Consider the following 16991-nt stretch of genomic DNA (forward strand, 5'->3'; position numbering starts at 1 on the left):
TTTCCAGAGCCTGAGCCTGAAGCGTCAGCCAGGGAGGCCTTGAGGCCTGCCTCACCTGGGCTCAGCAACTGGGGGGGTGTGATTGGTTCCTCCCCAACCTGGCAGTACCCACTGATGTCCCATACCACCCAAACAAGCACAGCTCACATGCCTTGGTTATCCCCCCCACCCCCCGCCCCCGGTTCTCCGACAGCCTTGGGATACTGCACTCCTGATCCATTTTGTGGAAGATGTAGGAACCAAAGAGCTTCAGGGTTAGACTCACAGTTAGGCTGTGCCAGGACTGGGGGACCCTGTGAGACCTGGACTTGGGTTTAAGGCAGGAAACAGGAAGGGAGCCCAGTAACATCCTGAATAAGACTGGTGAGTCTCAAGAGAATGGGGGTGCGGGACTCCAAGATACCATCTCCCCAGCAGGACATAGGCCTCCTGATACCTTCCATGTGCAGACAGACAAACTCTGTGGCAGAGGAGGCTGACAGGGTGAGCGGGAAACTAGGTGTCAGGGAGGACTCAGTTTACCTCTCCGTCTCTCTTGCTTTCTCAAAGCACTAAGGACAAACTGAGATTTACAATCGAGCTAAAAGGAAAAAGAAAAGGCCCCCTCCCCCAGCTGCTTCCTGAGAAATCGATGGTTGCGATCTGTGCAGCCTGCTCTGAGGGCTGCTGAGGCCAGGGGTGGGATGGGGGTGAGAGGGTGGACCATGACCATCCATGTTGTTGTCCATAATGATAAGGGACGAGGCGCTGGAAAATGAGATGCGCTGGGCCCTTACTGGGCGCTTTGCAGAGATTAGCTTGTTAACCCTTGTAATTAACCTTGCCAGGTGGGTGCAGAGCTGTCCTGTTCTCTAGTGCTGAAGGAGATCCAGCAGCGAAGGGGCTGCTGGGGGGTTGCAGGGGGTGGGCTGGGAGGTGGGATTTTAAGACTTCAAGTCAGAACCCGTGAGCCGCTTGCCAAGCAATGAGGGATGCAGCCAGCTTGGAGTTTTCCACTTTCACTTCAGGTAACAGCTCACGTCTCTGCCTAGGAAGATTCTAGAACACTGAGGAGACCAGGTGGATAGAGAAGGGCTTGGAAGGAAGGAGACTGGCCTTACAAGGAGGGATCACTGTTACCTGTGATAGCCTCTGGGGCTTATGGGAAGTTCCTTTTCATCTTCTTAGACCCAGACTAGCGGAGGGCAAAGTCTCTCCTAAAGGCCAGCCCTCACCTGTTCCATCCAGAAAGTTTTACTGTCACATAGCCACATCCATCATGTACTTGCTCACCGTGACATGGATGGTGGCTACAAGATGCCTGGTCCTTCGAACTTCAAATAGTGCTTCTTGGGTCCTGCGTAGGAAAAACTTGTTGATCCTGTCCTAGCTAAAGTGGTCTGTTTCGTTCAGATGCCCGAATTCTACAGTATCCGGGCTTGGTGCATCCAGAGAGATCATCTGTCCAGCTGAGCCACAGAAGAGGGAAGCCATGCATGCAAAGACACACAAGAGGGGCAAGAGTCAGAGTGGCTCAGTAGGTAGAAGGTCAGCGGGGCAAGCATGAGGACTTGGGTTCAGCCCACACACCTGTGGCCTCAGTTCTGGGGAAGCAGGAGAATCCTGGGGTTCCATGGTATGAGACCTGCAAAATGGCTAGGTGGGTAAAGGTGACTGCCTCCAAGCCTGATGATCTGAGTTTGACCCCTGACCCACATGGTGGAAGGAGAGAAACATACCCTGAAAATTGCCCTCTGACCTCTATGTATATAACGCGACACATGCCCCACCCCTAACTAAATCAATAGGTGAATAATTTTAAAGTAACCCCCTACACACACACACATGCACACACACACACACACACACACACACACACACACACATACACATACACTGCAAGGAATAAAGAAAGCAAAGGAGTCTGAAACACAATCTTCAGCTCTTAGTGGGCAGGGAGACAGTGGCCAGGTGTTTTAGCCCTGGGGACACCTGCCCACTGTCCTCCCTGTGAGGGCCTCCGCATTTGTGTTTCGCACGCCGAAAGGGTTTAGGTGAAAGCCTTCGGCAGCTACCCTGCCAGCCGGGCGTTGAGGCCCGTGCATTACCTGCATGTGCTGACATCACGGTCGATGCCTCTTCGAGCCGATTTCCGCGTTTATGGGCTGCTTTCAAAATAAAATTAGGATAAAAAGAAGTCTGCTGGAAGAAGAAAAACACAAGTAAATAACAGTCCAAGTGCTACTTGCAGATGGCAGACGTCATAAATATGGTATCTGAGTAGCTGAGACGGGGCACCACGGATCGATTCAATCACATTTTCAGAGCTAAGGCTCTGGGCCCTGGGATTTAAGGGCAGAACATGTTCTTAGTGCTAGGGTTGCTTCGATGGTGGTGTGGGCTGATAAATGCAATGCTCAGGGCCTCTCCTGGCTTAAGAGTCACTTTGTATTTTGGGCAATGGGTCCAGAGGCTCTGGAGCCCCGTCTTTGTTCCTGTCATTTTCCCTCTGAAGTTACATCCCCCAGGCTTGGGATTTCTCTGAGGTGGCCAGCTGACTTGCAGAGGTCAGAGGTTATAGATCTCTGATATGGGACTTGCTCCCTGCCACCATGTGGTCACCCCATCTTCAGGGCAGCTACTCTTATTCCGAACTGCCTGGGAGAAGTGCCGTCCGTGGTTGAGCGGGCTTCAGGGACCATGAACAGTGCCCACACGAGCCCAGTCTGGTGTGAGGCCACCTTGGATTAGACAGCTGCCTGCTACAGTCTTGCTGTGAGGTTCAGGTCATTTCCCATATGTCCCTGACCCTCATTTTCCTCGCTCAGATCTTTGTGACTGGAACAACTCCCACAATGGATGTGGGTCAGAGGGTTCAGGTGAGTGAGGGACACACAGTGGCTATTGGATGAATGCCAAAATAAATCCATGGCAAGGAGGACCTGCTGGGGGTGCTGGGCAGGCAGCTCAGCCAGGGGCCTTGGCTGGACTGGTTCCCCTGGCATTGCCAGACTACACTGATGGCAGTGATTGATTCCACAGTGACCAGGCAGTGGTTGACGTGTGTGTGTGTGTGTGTGTGTGTGTGTATGTATGTATGCGTGTGCAAATGAGATAATGAGCTTCCCTTCTAGGACCTGGAGACAGTCTAGAAACTCGTCTTCGGGCTGAAGAGAAGGAGAAGACAGAGCGATGCTGCCCCTGTGGCCCCCAAGGGCCAAGTGGCTGAAGTTGTCAAGCCCAGAACATGAAGGAAGGGTGAGTAGCAGGTGATGTCCTTCTCAAGGGGGTGCAGTTCGATGTCTGCAGTCTTGGGGTTGAATCCCTGGGGTCGTAGACGAGCAGCACCTGTGCCGCCAGGTGATCTTTTCTTACTTGCAAATGTCATCTGTGTGCCTTCCCGCACCTCCCAGGTGTGCACCTATGCCTGCACACACCCACTGGGTATCTATGGAGACCCCCTAGCCAAGCTCTGGGTCAGGCTCTGAGGACCAGCACAGATAGAACAGTGAAGAACTTTGTGCCTCTTAAAGATCATTGCCCTCACTCCTTCTTCCTCTCCTTAGATGCTTACAGAGCCCTGTGTGCAGCCACCATGCAGTGCAGGGACAGCCACAGACAGTGTCCTGGTGCGTGGAGCACCAGTGGGGATGCTGAGCGAGGCTTTGGGACCAAGCACCAAATACAGGGGAGTATTGTCAGGATGCTGTGGTGGCGGTCACTTTTAGTGTCATCGCTAGTGATTGACAGCAGGACAGTGGGGCTACACATGTTGGAACCACACAGAAATGTGCTCCTGAGGTTCCCAGGGTGCACATCATGTGATGCCCAAGGCCACTAGTGCTGGGTACCAGTTGTGCTCTGCGGACATCTGTTATGGACTTTGGGGGGCTAGGGACCCTAAGTGGTTTCTGCATTTTGAACTCTTACAGGCAGGCGGACCTTGGGTACCCCTTTGGCTCATCCTATGACTCAAGAGTGGTGGCCCTGCAGCCTAGCCCAATGGCAAGGATGGCTCCCTGCCCGAGACGGATTGATCCCCTTCCCTGGGGGTTTTGCTCTGAGGCCAGAATGTCATTTTTTCACCACAAAACCCTCTTTCTTGTAATTACCGAGAATTACTTATAAGGAGCGTACGCACGTGCTCCTATTGATTGCCACCCTGAGAAGATCAGGAATCATTTCAAGTAGATTAAACGAACTTTCTTTTGCCTTTTGGGAAGTTGGACTCAGAGTTATTTAAGGAGATTAATCAACTCTTAAGAGCTCCAGACAGCCGCCCCACCTCTTGAGCAAGCCGGGGACATGTCATCTTCCCTGCCTTCAAATAGCCGTTCTTCATTCCCTCCCACTCCTTCCGCACCCCTACCCTATCGGCAGTTTCTAGGACGCCCTTCTAGAGAGCAGGTAGGCAGCACCTCTGGCTGCCATCAGCTAGCCTGGGCAGCCCAGTGGCCCAGTTCCCAGGCTGGGCACTACCTCAGAGAGGGTTCGGTCACTGTGAAGAGGCTTTCCATCCAAGCTCTTCGCTCCGTAGCTGCCACATAGGGCGGTACTGTCTGCTCAAGGCCAGTCGTTAGCTTTCAATGCATTTGGCCACATGGGTTCTGCCCATGCCACCCCCTGTCGGCCACCATTCCGAACTCTAAGGTTCAGAGCAGTTCCTCAGCCTCCCCGACCAGGAAGCCTGTGCTGTGTCATCATCCTGGGAGTGCTGGTCCCACCTAGGGAAAGAGGGAAGAGAGGGGGAGGGAAGGAAGGACAAAGGACTGAGCACCGTCCCATGAGTCTTGGCATCTACGCCCCTCCTCAACCCAACATGGAAGGTTCAGCGATTCTAGAGCCGGGTGGATTGGCCTCAAATCCTTGAACAGCTTGCTTGATCTCTGAGATGTGAGTCCATCCATGTGAGTCGGGCCTGGTGATTAGTGGTGCTCCCCAGACAGGCCAGGGACTCCTTTAGCTCCTCCTGAGGAAAAGCCCTTCTCCCTGAGTCTGCATCTCTGCCTTGGTTCCCCTCCATTTCTACTCTTCTCAGGTGAAGGTATCCAGGGTGCTCAGAGCTCCTGGGTCTCCAGAGTGCGGGTGTTCTGGGGTTCTCAGGTCCCGTGGTCTGGGGACGTGACAGGCAGACATCATAGACCCTGGTTGCCCCCCTCCCCGCTTCCACTGCCTCTGCTCCCTTCCAGAAAGAAGCTAGAAGTCGAATGGGTCCCGAGGTGGAATATTTTCCAAATGTCAGTGCAGTCTGTGGCACATTACGGCTAAATGCGATCATCTCGGCGCCTGCTCTGAATGTCAGTGCACTGTGACGGTGACAAACGGCAGCCTGACAGGTGGGCCACAGCCCTCTCTCCGGGGAAATCAGCAGGCTGGCCAGGAAGTGGGGCCACCTCCAGCCTCTGCAGGAGGGGACCTTGGTTTGGGTGGGGACCCATGGTGGGCTTTAGGGTTCTGGGCTCTGATGTGACCTGTGCTCTGGTGACCTGAAATCTTTTTCCTCCTCTTCCTCATCACCAGGTTTTGGGGTGCATAAAGCTGAGATACCTCAGGATAGACACCTGGAAAGGACCAGGCAGGCTCTGTGTGGGTGTGCTGTCTGCCTCAGGATGTCACTGCACACCTGGGAGCTTACAGTGCTGGAGGATCTGAGGGGTGGTACGTACACATCCCCACTAGCCCTCTGTCCCCCCATGAGGCCGCGGGGGTGGGGTGGGGGTGTCTGCAGCATACACCATCTGACATGGGCATTCTTTCCTGTCTCTGTGTGCACTGGCTTCCAGATTCCTGCCTTCTCTGTGTCGTTGCCTGTGAGCATGGTACAAGACTGTGTGTGTATGCACTCTCAGGACACCCCTGTGTGTGCATGAATCCACATGTCTTAGGTTCAGACATGCATGCCGTGTTTGGCTTATGGGGTGCTGGGGATCAAACCCAGGGATTTTACATGCTAGAGTAGCACTCTACCAACTGAGTTACACACCCATCCCTTAAAAAAATCTTTAAAAATGTTTATTATAATAATGTATTTGTGTGTATGCGTGTACATGTGGTTATGTATGCACAGATACCTACAGAATCAGGAGGGGGACAACTAACTCCTTGGAGTGGGGATGTGATATACGCAGCGTGAGCGTGTGTGAAGTGTATGGTTGTATATGTGTGTTCACTAAAAGCTATTAGTGAACCACCCGCTATGAATGTGTTTGTGTGCATGTGTGAGCATGTTATGTGTGTTGTTTATGTGTCTGTGTAGCATGTATGTAGGTGATATATGCATGTGCCTGTGTTTGTATGTGGTATGTATATGGTGTATGATGTGTTTGTATGTGTATTATATGTGGTGTGTATGCGTGTGGTATATGTGTATTATGTAGTATGTGAGGTATGTGTGGTATATGTGCAGGTAGTATGTTTGTGTGTGGCCTATGTGTGTGTAGTCTATGTGGTATGTGTATGTGTGTGATTTATATGGTACGTGTGTGTGATGTGATGTGTGTATGTGTGTTGTATATGTGTGTGGTATATATGTGTGCAGTGTGTATATGTGTGTGGTTTATGGTATATATGTGTGTGGTATATATGTACTTAGTGTGTGTTGTGTATGTGTGTTGTATATGGTGTATATGTGGTAAGCCTATGTGTTTCAGGAGTGTTCAGGAAGTGAAGGAAGAGGCTCAGGGAGAGGCTGTTTGCAAACCAGTCCTGAGCCTGGACCAGTTTCTCTCATAGGCCTGGATTCCAGGCTGCTAACCGTCCACAACAAGGCTGTGAGGCTCTTCTTTTTTTTCAGCCACCGGCTTTGTTGTGCCTGGCAAAAGTGTCCAGGGCCAAGAGTGTGAGAACACCCTGCTCTCCACTCACTCCTCACCTGGAAGACCATTCCACGAGATGTGTGCCATGGTGGCCACGTCCCCTAGACTGCAGTTCCCAACGCCATGCCTGGAGGCTTTGGTTCCTCTACTTCCTCCTGGAGACTTCCAGAGGTAGAGACCATCCCTTTCTGGGCTCCACAATGTCCAGGCCAACTTTCTCCCAGGGCTCCAGGCAAGTCCTGACTTCATTGTCTCTTCCAAGGCAAGCCTGTCTTCCTGCGTGTCTTCCTTCCCCCCACCATGCTCTCCCGAAAGCAGCCAGTGCCTCTGAGAGTCTCACCCAGCATGAGGAGCCCCAGGACTTCAGACTCTTAAAGAGGAGGTGTCTTACCTACCCTTCTTCATATGCCACCCTTCCCACACGCCACCCTCCCCACACGCCACCCTCCCCACACGCCACCCTCCCCACACGCCACCCTCCCCACACGCCACCCTCCCCACACGCCACCCTCCCCACACGCCACCCTCCCCACACGCCACCCTCCCCACACGCCACCCTCCCCACACGCCACCCTTCTCACACGCCACCCTCCCCACACGCCACCCTCCCCACACGCCACCCTCCCCACACGCCACCCTCCCCACATGCCACCCTTCCAACATGTCAACCTTCCCACACGCCACCCTCCCTACACGCCACCCTTCTCACACACCACCCTTCCAACATGTCAACCTTCCCACACGCCACCCTCCCTACACGCCACCCTTCCTACACGCCACCCTTCTCACACACCACCCTTCCCACACGCCACCCTTCTCACACACCACCCTTCCCACACGCTACCCTCCCCACATGCAACCCTCCCTAAACGCCACCCTTCCCCACATGTCATGCTTACCCACCTGCCATCCTTACCCACATACCAAGCCTCCTCATCTGCATCCTAACTGCTGCCATTCCTTTTTCTTTACGTGCTATGCCAGCGATGAGAAGCTGATGTCCAAATGTCTCTTCTCCCTTCCCCTGACCCTGGAGTCCCTAAGAGCACGTGGCCTCTGGTCTTGCCCCCCACTCTTCCCTTCTCTCACAGTCTGAGTGCGGGTGTAGACACAGCTTCTGCCCTTTCGGGTCCTTCTGCTGAGCTCCAACACTGAACTTTCAGGTCTCGTGTCTTGGCCGGCAGCCCCTCAAGCTTAACTCAACCAAACTAAGCTGACTTTGTCTGACCCCCATGGGAGGCTTGTTCTGGGTTCCCTGACTCATAGCCAGCTTCCCTGTCCTTGTCACTCAAGCCTTTGACCTCCCCTTCTGGTGGTTCCCACATCCAATCAACTGCAAATTCTTCCAAGTCTTCCAAATGTTTTCAGACTCTCTGCTGTGCCTCCATTTAAACCTCAACACATCACCTTGAGACCACTGTCTGTCTCCCTTGGGCACTTTGGGACAGGGTACCAAGACAGCAGTGACTTCAGCTGGCTGGAGGTTATTTTCTTTTTCATGTTAACCAAGTCTGGAGATGGGAAGGTTGGTGTGATGCTCCAAAGAACCAAGTCTGCTTTAGTAGTCTAATCATAGCCTGTGGTCCTCGGGAACGGAAGTTAAGTGGCCAACTGGGTTCAGCCATCAGAAAGGAGGGGGAGCAGACAAAAAGAGGCAAAAGACCTGGGTCAGCAGCCTTTAGACAGTGGTCAGGAATGCCACCTGTCAATTTTGCATAGATTGTATTGGTTGTGACTCTGCCTGTGGGAAATAAGGCTGTGATGGAGGCTGGGGAGCAACGATCTTGGTTAACAGATAGTCACATGACTGGTTACAAACGAAGGATTTTTCTGATAAAGGAAGAGGGCAAGGCTGTTACCACCATTAATCCTCAATGCACCGCCCCTCCTTCTGATCTGCCCTGGACCAGGAGCAGTCATCTTTGTAATGGTGAACACTTGTGTACAATCACTAGATTTCACAAGGGGTGACACGAGGCTCCGGTGCCTGTGGATCCCAGAGAAACAAGGAGCAAATGTGTCTCCCTGAGACTGCCCCACGTACAACGTGCAGATGCTGACCCCAGACAAGGTATTTGTGTTTACCAGCAATTCAGGGCTCACTGGTGCCTGTCATTATCAACACACACGCATACTGCACACATGCATGCATGCACACTCCTTTCAATGCCCCACCCCCAATCCCATCTTTTGTAAAAGTTTCCCCGAAAAGAGCTGACCAGACCTTGGCAGCATGTGAAGGCCTTTGCCTCCCAAACAGACACTCACTAACCTGCAGACTTTGAGCCTTTCCCTATCTGGGATGCATCTGGGAAGCCTGCGTTCCCAGAAGGCCCATGGCACCGGGACCTCCGTGTTCCTGGGGTCAGGTTAGAGGTGAGGAATTAATGAAGAGTTGATTGATTTAGAGCCATATAGCAAATACGGATAAGGTGGGAGTTGCTTCTTGAGCCTCAGGACTTCCTCTACCATGCTCTATGTGGTCCATGTGGGTCCAGGGCTGGGATCTCTGTGTCTGTCATCTTCTCCCACACGAGACCCAGGCACTCCCCCTCCCCCGCAGCATATATCGGGTTAAGCCAGCCTTAGAGTTAGGAGCTGGTGGGCCTGTGGAGCCCTTCCTGACAATGAAGCTAATGAGGCCCTCCTTGCTGCTTTCTCTCACACAATAACATTTAATCATCATTTGCACAGCAGATGAGGCGTCCGCGGCAGATGCGATTCTGCGTGAGTGGTGATTCTTGCGTGTGGGCGCCATTCCTGCTGTCCCAGGCACACCTGACAATCTGGGGCTGGGGCAGGCTGCATGCGGGGGTTGGGGGGGTGCTGTGAGCTCCCATGTGCCGGGGATCTGCCTCTGTGGTGTGTGGGAGGTGGGCCACAGAGGCACGTGTCTGCCTGGGGCACACTCGCCTGGGAGCAGGAGCGGAGAGTCTTGGCTATGGATGAACTGTGGCCATCTCTGAGAGTGCACGTGAGAGGAGGAGCTTGGGTATGTGAGGATGAGGGGCCTGAAAGTGAGGGACACGCAACATGGTGGTGGAGACTCAAGGTATGTGGGACTGCGGGTGTACACGCCCAGTGTCCTTCTGAGGACATGTATGACACAGGCCTGATGCTCACTTCACACGTCAATACAAGAGCTAACACTGTGAAGTTGACCTTGCAGCCTGTAACCGACTCCCCAAACCTGTACATGCTTTCTTGTGCACACAGACAAGTGGATACATGTGTTCTGCGTGCCACATGGAGCTATCCATTCATGTGACAATGTATTTAATGCCTTCGAGTGGGAGCTTATGGGGGTGGCACATGTACGCATGGGTGTGACCTGAATGGGGAAATATATTCACTCATTGAAGAGAACCGGTGACACATATGTACACACGAGCATGAGAATGTTTGTGGATATATTGCATGCCTTGTATGTAAACATAGATGCACACATGAATACTTGCCTCCATTGCATATATAACCATGCTGGCCTGTGATTGCATTTGCAGACCTACAGGATATCCTCTGTGTGCTTGGCGGTGCACATGCATCTCTGCATGGCAGACACAGGCGAGGACATGTCTGAGGGTGCACTGTGTGAGTGCATCCTGTGCCTGCGTTCTCCTGCAGCCACTGGAGCGTGAACTCCCGCTTCAACCCAGGGCTGACAGGGCCACATTTGCAGAATGCTCAGCGGCCAGTGACAGAGCTGGCTAGAGCACGCTGGCTGGCAGGAGGTAAGTGGAGCTGCTGATTCGTGACCCAGGGGTGGGCGGTGATGACGGCTGGCTGACGGATGCGGGTGCTGAGCCGCCCCCTGTGACAGCAGTCGGCTCTTTGAGTTGCCTGAGTCAGGGAGGCAGGCATTGGATCTTGACCTGTGGTGTTCAGGCTGCCCTCCTCTCTCTCTACTTTGTGTCCACAGCCCCACGTGAGGGTGCACCGGTATACACCAGAAATTCAGACCAGTGGTGGGTGGTGGCGGACCAGCCTATACTCCACCTCCATCTTGCCCCAGATCTGCCCTTTTTCTGGAGTGTCACCTCCGCTTCTCAGCTGCTTCTCTGTCTTCTCTATGTCACACATTGTCTAGTTCCTACGAGGAGCTGTGGCTGGGTGGGTGTGGGTGTTTGTAACAGTATCAGGCCCACACTGTCTCCTTCTTTCCTTTCTTTGTTTGCTCCTTCCTTCCTTCCTTCCTTCCTTCCTTCCTTCCTTCCTTCCTTCCTTCCTTCCTTCTTTCCTCCCTCCCTCCCCCTTTCCCTTCTTCTTCCCTTCCTCCCTCCCTCTCTCCCTCCCTCCCTCCTTTCTTCCCTTCCTTCCTCCCCCTTTTCCTTTCCTTTTTATTTTTGTTTGTTCTCTTGAGACAGGTTCCCACGTCGTGCAGTCTGGCCCTGAACTTCTTGTATCTCCAAGAATGACCTTGAACTTCTGGTCCCCCTGCCTCTACCTCCCCAGGGCTGGGTTTACAGGCCTGTGCCACCATGTCTGATTCATGCAGTGCTGGGAATATAACTCGGAACTTTTTGCTTGTCAGGTGAGCACACTATTGACTGAACTACATGCACTGCCCAGGCTGGGTGCACTTGAGCAAAGCCCTCCACATCTGTGAGCTTGGGGTTCTTCACATCAGCTTCATAAAACGGGGTTCAAAAGAATCACACCTTGCCGGGCGATGGTCGCGCACGCCTTTAATCCCAGCACTCGGGAGGCAGAGGCAGGCGGATCTCTGTGAGTTCAAGACCAGCCTGGTCTACAGAGCTAGTTCCAGGACAGGCTCCAAAGCCACAGAGAAACCCTGTCTCGAAAAACCAAAAAAAAAAAAAAAAAAAAAGAATCACACCTTTAAATGGAACAGGTCACGGTATGTAAAGCGTAGACATGAAACAGAATTAGCGAGCCTCATATAGATTCATATTTATCATGCAATGTTGCTTAATCAGGCATGCAGCAAGTGCTACATAAGCATGCCGTCATCACGATGGCCAGCATCATCACTGTCACTCAGCCTGATTCTAGAATGCTTGGTCAATTATATTAATGCATCCATTTTTTTTCCCAAGACCTCTGCAGCCTTCCCTCGCAGTGATGCTGGTGACAAAGTGGATGATAACAAAAGGGGGTTTTGTTTGTCTTTCATCTTCTTCGCGGCCTTGTGCAGAGGGCAGACATTATCTCTGCGCTTCCAGGACGAGCTGGGTGTGCCTCTTTGGTGCCTGGCACTTGCTTGGTGGCACTATTCTTTGCCTAAAACAGGGAGGAGATTAGGGAATCCTTGGGGCCTTGTGAGACCAACCATCAAAGGCTGTGCACCCTATGAGATCATCTATAGTCATCTCAGATCACCAGAGATGCCCAGGGGGTGCTTGGTGTGGGTAGGCACTCTGCAGAACCCGGGAAGGGTCCAAACACATGGAATACCTCAATGGGGAAGCAAGAACTAGGCGGCAGCTGGGATAAAGGGGCATGGGAGTACTTTTTCTTGTAACCCCACCCCAGAACCAGCAGACATTGCCAGAGGCTTGAGGACCACAGGCTGGGTAGGTTGGCAGTGATACATGGATGATGGAATTCAGATAGGTCAGGACATGCTGAGGGTTGAAAGTGTGCCTTGTGCTAGGGCTGCTGACCAGGTGGCACCACACCAGAACACCCCTCTTTGAGCCAATTGTCTCCATTTAATTTTAACCTGATCAACTTGAACCAAAGCATCTTCTTATCTTTGTGCCTGGGTTTCCTCACCTATAAGCTGAGGCTATCCCATTGGTTAGGGGCTAACTTTGGGGAAGTGTTCAGTGTTGGCTATTAATACTGCATTTTGACCTCGCCGTCATCTCATGGAATCGCTGTTCGAACAATGGGTGTGCTCTAATGGGTAAGAGAACAGAGGTGCAGAGGCCATGAGCAATTGTTCAAAGTCACACGGCAGGCAGACCACAGAGCAGGAGGCCTGGATGGTGAATCAGGATCAGTGAAATTCTTTGTTCCGGTCCAGTCTTTCCACTCTGTGGTCTTGCCAGGTCATGTGTAGGGTTTGGGCCTGTGACATTGTATCCCTCTGAATAGGTCATTTCCCTGCTTGGGGAGATCAGAGTGAGTCAAGGCAGCCAAGTGTGTGTGTGTGTGTGTGTGTGTGTGTGTGTGTGTATGTGTGTGAGAGTGTGAGTGTGTGTGTAAAACAAGCTTGGGGTAAGCCCTGCCTTGTCTCAGCTGTTAATAGCTGGGTGACCTTGAAAGTCACCTTGACCACCCCTAGTCTCAGGTTTCTTCTTGGCAAGGGACATAATGATGAGCAGCCTCAGAGCTGTCCCTGGGCTCTATGAGAGCTGGGTCCCCAAATGCTCATTTGCTGTATTAACTATAGGAGTTGGGGGTTGAGGGTCCCTCATAGGAAGAATGTGACTCCCACGTCCCCTTACCTCACTCACCACCCATGTCTCTGCCATCAGCCACCACAGTGGTCCTCAGAAGATGGATAAATGTCTATGGAGCTATGCTTATAAGACAATAGTGGCCTCCTGAACTCCCTTCCAGCTCCATAGGTGACTCAGTGTTTGCGCATGGGCCTGGTGTGAATTCCAGCTCTTGCAGGCTGGGTTTCCTTCACCAAGGTCCAAGGTGAACAAAGCCGCAAGGTTTCTTAGTCGAACCTTCAAGATCTTTCCACAGCCTTCCCACCTCAGCCTCCTCCTCCTGGTGAGGCAGCTCAGGGGACCACCTGCATGCTGCAACCTGTGCAGCCCAGCCTTTGCAGACGCCCCGCTTGCCTGATCACCTCATCCATCTCCCACTTATGCTTTAAGACCCAGTAGACCCCAGGAATTATCTACTCTCCATCCGCACTCCTGGGGCTTTGCTCTGTTCAGTCTGCTTCATCAAAGGTGTTATTACCAGTGGCCTCTGCCTTTGTCCCCTGGGCCATTAGCTACTGGAAGGCGGGAACTACTTAGTCGGGACCAGTGAGATGGCTTACTGGGTAAAAGTGCTTGGCCACCTGAGTAGGGTCCTGGAACCCACCATGGAAGGAGAGAACCAACTCCTGAAAGTTATCTTCTTTCCATGTGGGATGTAGTACACACACACACACACACACACACACACACACACACACACACACTCCCAATAGTAATTTTGGGCACGTTGTTGCTGTGAGCCTGTTTCCTGGTCTCAGCTACCTCCAGCTCACCACTGTGGGTTTTTTTTTTTTTTTTTTTTTTTGCATGGGGAGAAGGAGCGGGACTTCCCTGGGAGGGTGATAAGGTCACCAAGGAACATTTACTGAATACTTCCTACATGTCAGGGAGACACTGAGATTGGAGCTCAGCACCAGCTACCTCCTTTTTAGCATCCACTACCCCCACTTTACAGCCAAGAAAACTGAGGCTTCAGCAGTAGATTGCCTGGATGAAGGGTGGCCAGCTAGCAAAAGCTTGAATTCACACCAGGCCCATGGATAATCACTGAGCCACCCTAGAGGGGCTGGGAGGGAGGACAGGAGACAGCCATTATTTTATAAACAGGGTCTCATGTAGCCAGGCTGGCCTCAAACTCATGAAGTAGCTGAGGGTGTCTTTGAGCTTCTGATCCTCTTGCTTTTCCCTCTCAGGACTGCGGGTCTATGCCACTATGCCCAGTCCTGGAGAATCTTAGGTTGGAATCTAGAGAGGGAAAGACCCCAGCTCCCACAACAGACAGATAACATCACCACTGTCACCACTGTGAGCAGTGTTTTCTCCTCATCCAAGCTCTTCTTGTTTTAGCATCCTTGCCAGGGGCCTTATTCTGACGTAGCCCAAGGAGCAGGAAGATTCTGCAGTTGCTAGGCACATCTGTTTCCCCTGAGAGAAGGACCAGGGGCTGACAGCTGGGACCCATTCCTCTTCCCTTGGGGATGCTGGGAGGTGGCAGAAGGGGAGGGAGTGAGCTCAGACATGCGGGCCTCCAGTAACCACAAAGATAAGAGTAGTAACAAAGGCGAGCATTTATTGAACACCTACTCTGTGCCAGGCACTGCCCAACAACTTCACACATGAACCCTTCTCATCCTCTCAAATCTTCGAGGTAGGTGCTGTTATTAACCTCATTTGACAGATGAGGAAACTGAGGCCCAGAGAAATGAGGTGACTTGTCCAGGCAGCTGGTCAGTGCCAGAGGCGTCACCGCTTGCTGTCTGGGTGTTCCCGGGCAGGTCACGACCACTTCTCTGGGGGCTTTCCCATCTGGCACCTTTGGGACTCCACCTCATAGCTTCTACAACAATGCATTCGGTCTCTGGGTAGCTCCCAGCACACAGTAGGTGCTTAGTAAATGAACAGCCCTTCCTTCATCTTTACTTAGATGCCAGAAAGCCTTGGGGCGGGCATGGCAGCAGCGCCCTCTTCTGCTTTCTCCTCCCAGGTCCTTTCCCAGCACCGGGTTCCCCCTCCGCTGTCCCTTACAACTCCCGGGCCCCGCAGGCCGGGTTCCTCTCCCTTTTCCTGACGTTGGTCACCACCCCCGTACCCCTGAGTCCTCGCAAGCTTCACCCCTTGGGGGCGTGTCGCGGCGCGGAGGCCATGCAGGTCCCCTCCCGTCGGGGCCGCGCTGCCAGACTGGCCGGGCTGAGGCTAGGAGGCCGGGGCGTCATCGTCCCCGCGGTGGCCGGCGTAGAGTGCAGCCAGTGGCCGGAAGCGCGGCCCCCAGGCGCGGAGAAAGGCGAAGTCCTGCTCGGAGCCGGTGGAGCCGCTGTGCAGCGAGCTGAGCGAGGCAGCCGGCGAGCCCGCGCCCTCGAACGCGTAGGTCTGGAAGGCGTCGTAGGGCGGCACCGACAGGTCCGCGTCCGCCAGCGCCACCTTGCGACTGATGAAGTCTCTGAACACCGAGAAGTCCGGCTCCGGGCTCGACGGTCCCCGAGGGAGCGAGTGGCGCTCGGAGGAGGAAGCGGCCGGTGGGGGACTGGCCGTGCCCCCGCCCGCGTCGCCACCTTTGAGCTCCCCGAAATCGTAAAGGCTCCGCAGCGCTGACATGTCATAGGCCTCGGTGTCCTGCTCGCCGCCGCCCTCATCGTTGTATTTGATCACGTTGTCCCGCATGTCCTCATCCACATCCGAGCTCAGGTGGCTCTTGTGGTGACGCCTGAGGGTGAGGATCAGCAGAGCCAGCACTGCGGGGTGGGTGGATGGGGGAAGACAAGGAGACAGAGTGAGGGCTGAGCTCAGCATAGGACACTGCCTGGCTCCCCTCCATCCCCAACCCATTTCTTACAGTGAGCGCTGAACTGACACTCAAGGTAGGTGGTGAGCTAGTCATCTCAGGAGGTATGCAGATTGCAGAAATACGGCTAGTGGGACTGGGCTTGCCGAGATTTGAGGGCCAGCCATCCTCGGCTCTAGGCGCTGTAAGGTTGAAGGCACCTGTCTGTCTGTCTTCTGTCCTTGCCCCCCTCCTCCACCCTCGGAATTCTATGCTTTTCATTCAGTGTCTTGGTCAGCGCTCCCCCCCCCCCCGCGGCCCCCAGTGTGGCCTCTTCACTAGCAGCAGCTGCAAGGAATTCATCACAACTGTGGGACCTTAGTAGGTCCTAGATCTGCTTCTGAGGCCTCCCCTTTCCTCCGCTCAACTAGCGAGGGACAGCTCACCACAGCCCAGGTCCTGCCAAGTTAACCCCAATAAATATCCTCTGAGACTCAAAAACGTTCCCCTAGCTTGGTGTCTGGCATGGAACAAACATTAGATGTGCGCTTGCTTGTTTGCTGAATGAATGAATGAATGAATGAATGAGGAGTTGCCGGGAGACCTAACTGAGAGGAGTGAACGAGTGACTTCATGTCCTTCTTCATCCGGCCCCCAAGACTTCACATTCCTCTCCTCTTCCTCCCACCTTGCTGACATCACTAACACCTTCTTCTGTCCTCCAAACTGGCTCTCCTTCCGGCTCCCCCAGCTCCCTAGCTGTCTTCCCAGGACCTGTCCCTCCACAACACTCCCCCACCTGCACTGCCCTGCAGGCCTGCGGCTTTGACTTGCCTCTACCAACTCCAGTTTCTCTGGCCCCAGCCTGGACCAATTTCCACTCCTCTGGGTTGACCAAGAGAATCTCATACATCCAAAGGTTTCAACTTTCCCACTCTCTTTCCCACTACCTCTTCTCCCTCGGCCAGGGCTCAGAGAATGTGGAAAGGGGGAAATAAAGAACGTAAGAGCCGGAGGAGGGGGAAGGGTGCT

At 53.4% G+C, this 16991-nt stretch overlaps 1 protein-coding gene and 1 long non-coding RNA gene across 2 annotated transcripts in view; one reads left to right on the plus strand and one right to left on the minus strand.

The window, feature by feature from the left end:
- Window positions 1-9768: 9768 nt before the first annotated feature.
- On the plus strand, window positions 9769-15271 carry LOC142844513 (uncharacterized). The gene is made up of 4 exons (XR_012909736.1): window positions 9769-9846; window positions 10298-10525; window positions 11159-11325; window positions 15186-15271. It is a non-coding gene; the product is annotated as an uncharacterized LOC142844513 (long non-coding RNA).
- Cdh22 (cadherin 22) overlaps window positions 14751-16991 on the minus strand; it is a 126703-nt gene continuing 124462 nt past the window's right edge. Inside the window, exon 12 of the mRNA XM_075963048.1 lies at window positions 14751-15930. Within this exon, the coding sequence (XP_075819163.1) occupies window positions 15395-15930 (536 nt within the window). The 3' untranslated portion in view covers window positions 14751-15394. The remainder of the gene's footprint in view (window positions 15931-16991) is intronic.

Source organism: Microtus pennsylvanicus, chromosome 2, assembly GCF_037038515.1.
Source record: "Microtus pennsylvanicus isolate mMicPen1 chromosome 2, mMicPen1.hap1, whole genome shotgun sequence".
Taxonomy (NCBI): domain Eukaryota; kingdom Metazoa; phylum Chordata; class Mammalia; order Rodentia; family Cricetidae; genus Microtus; species Microtus pennsylvanicus.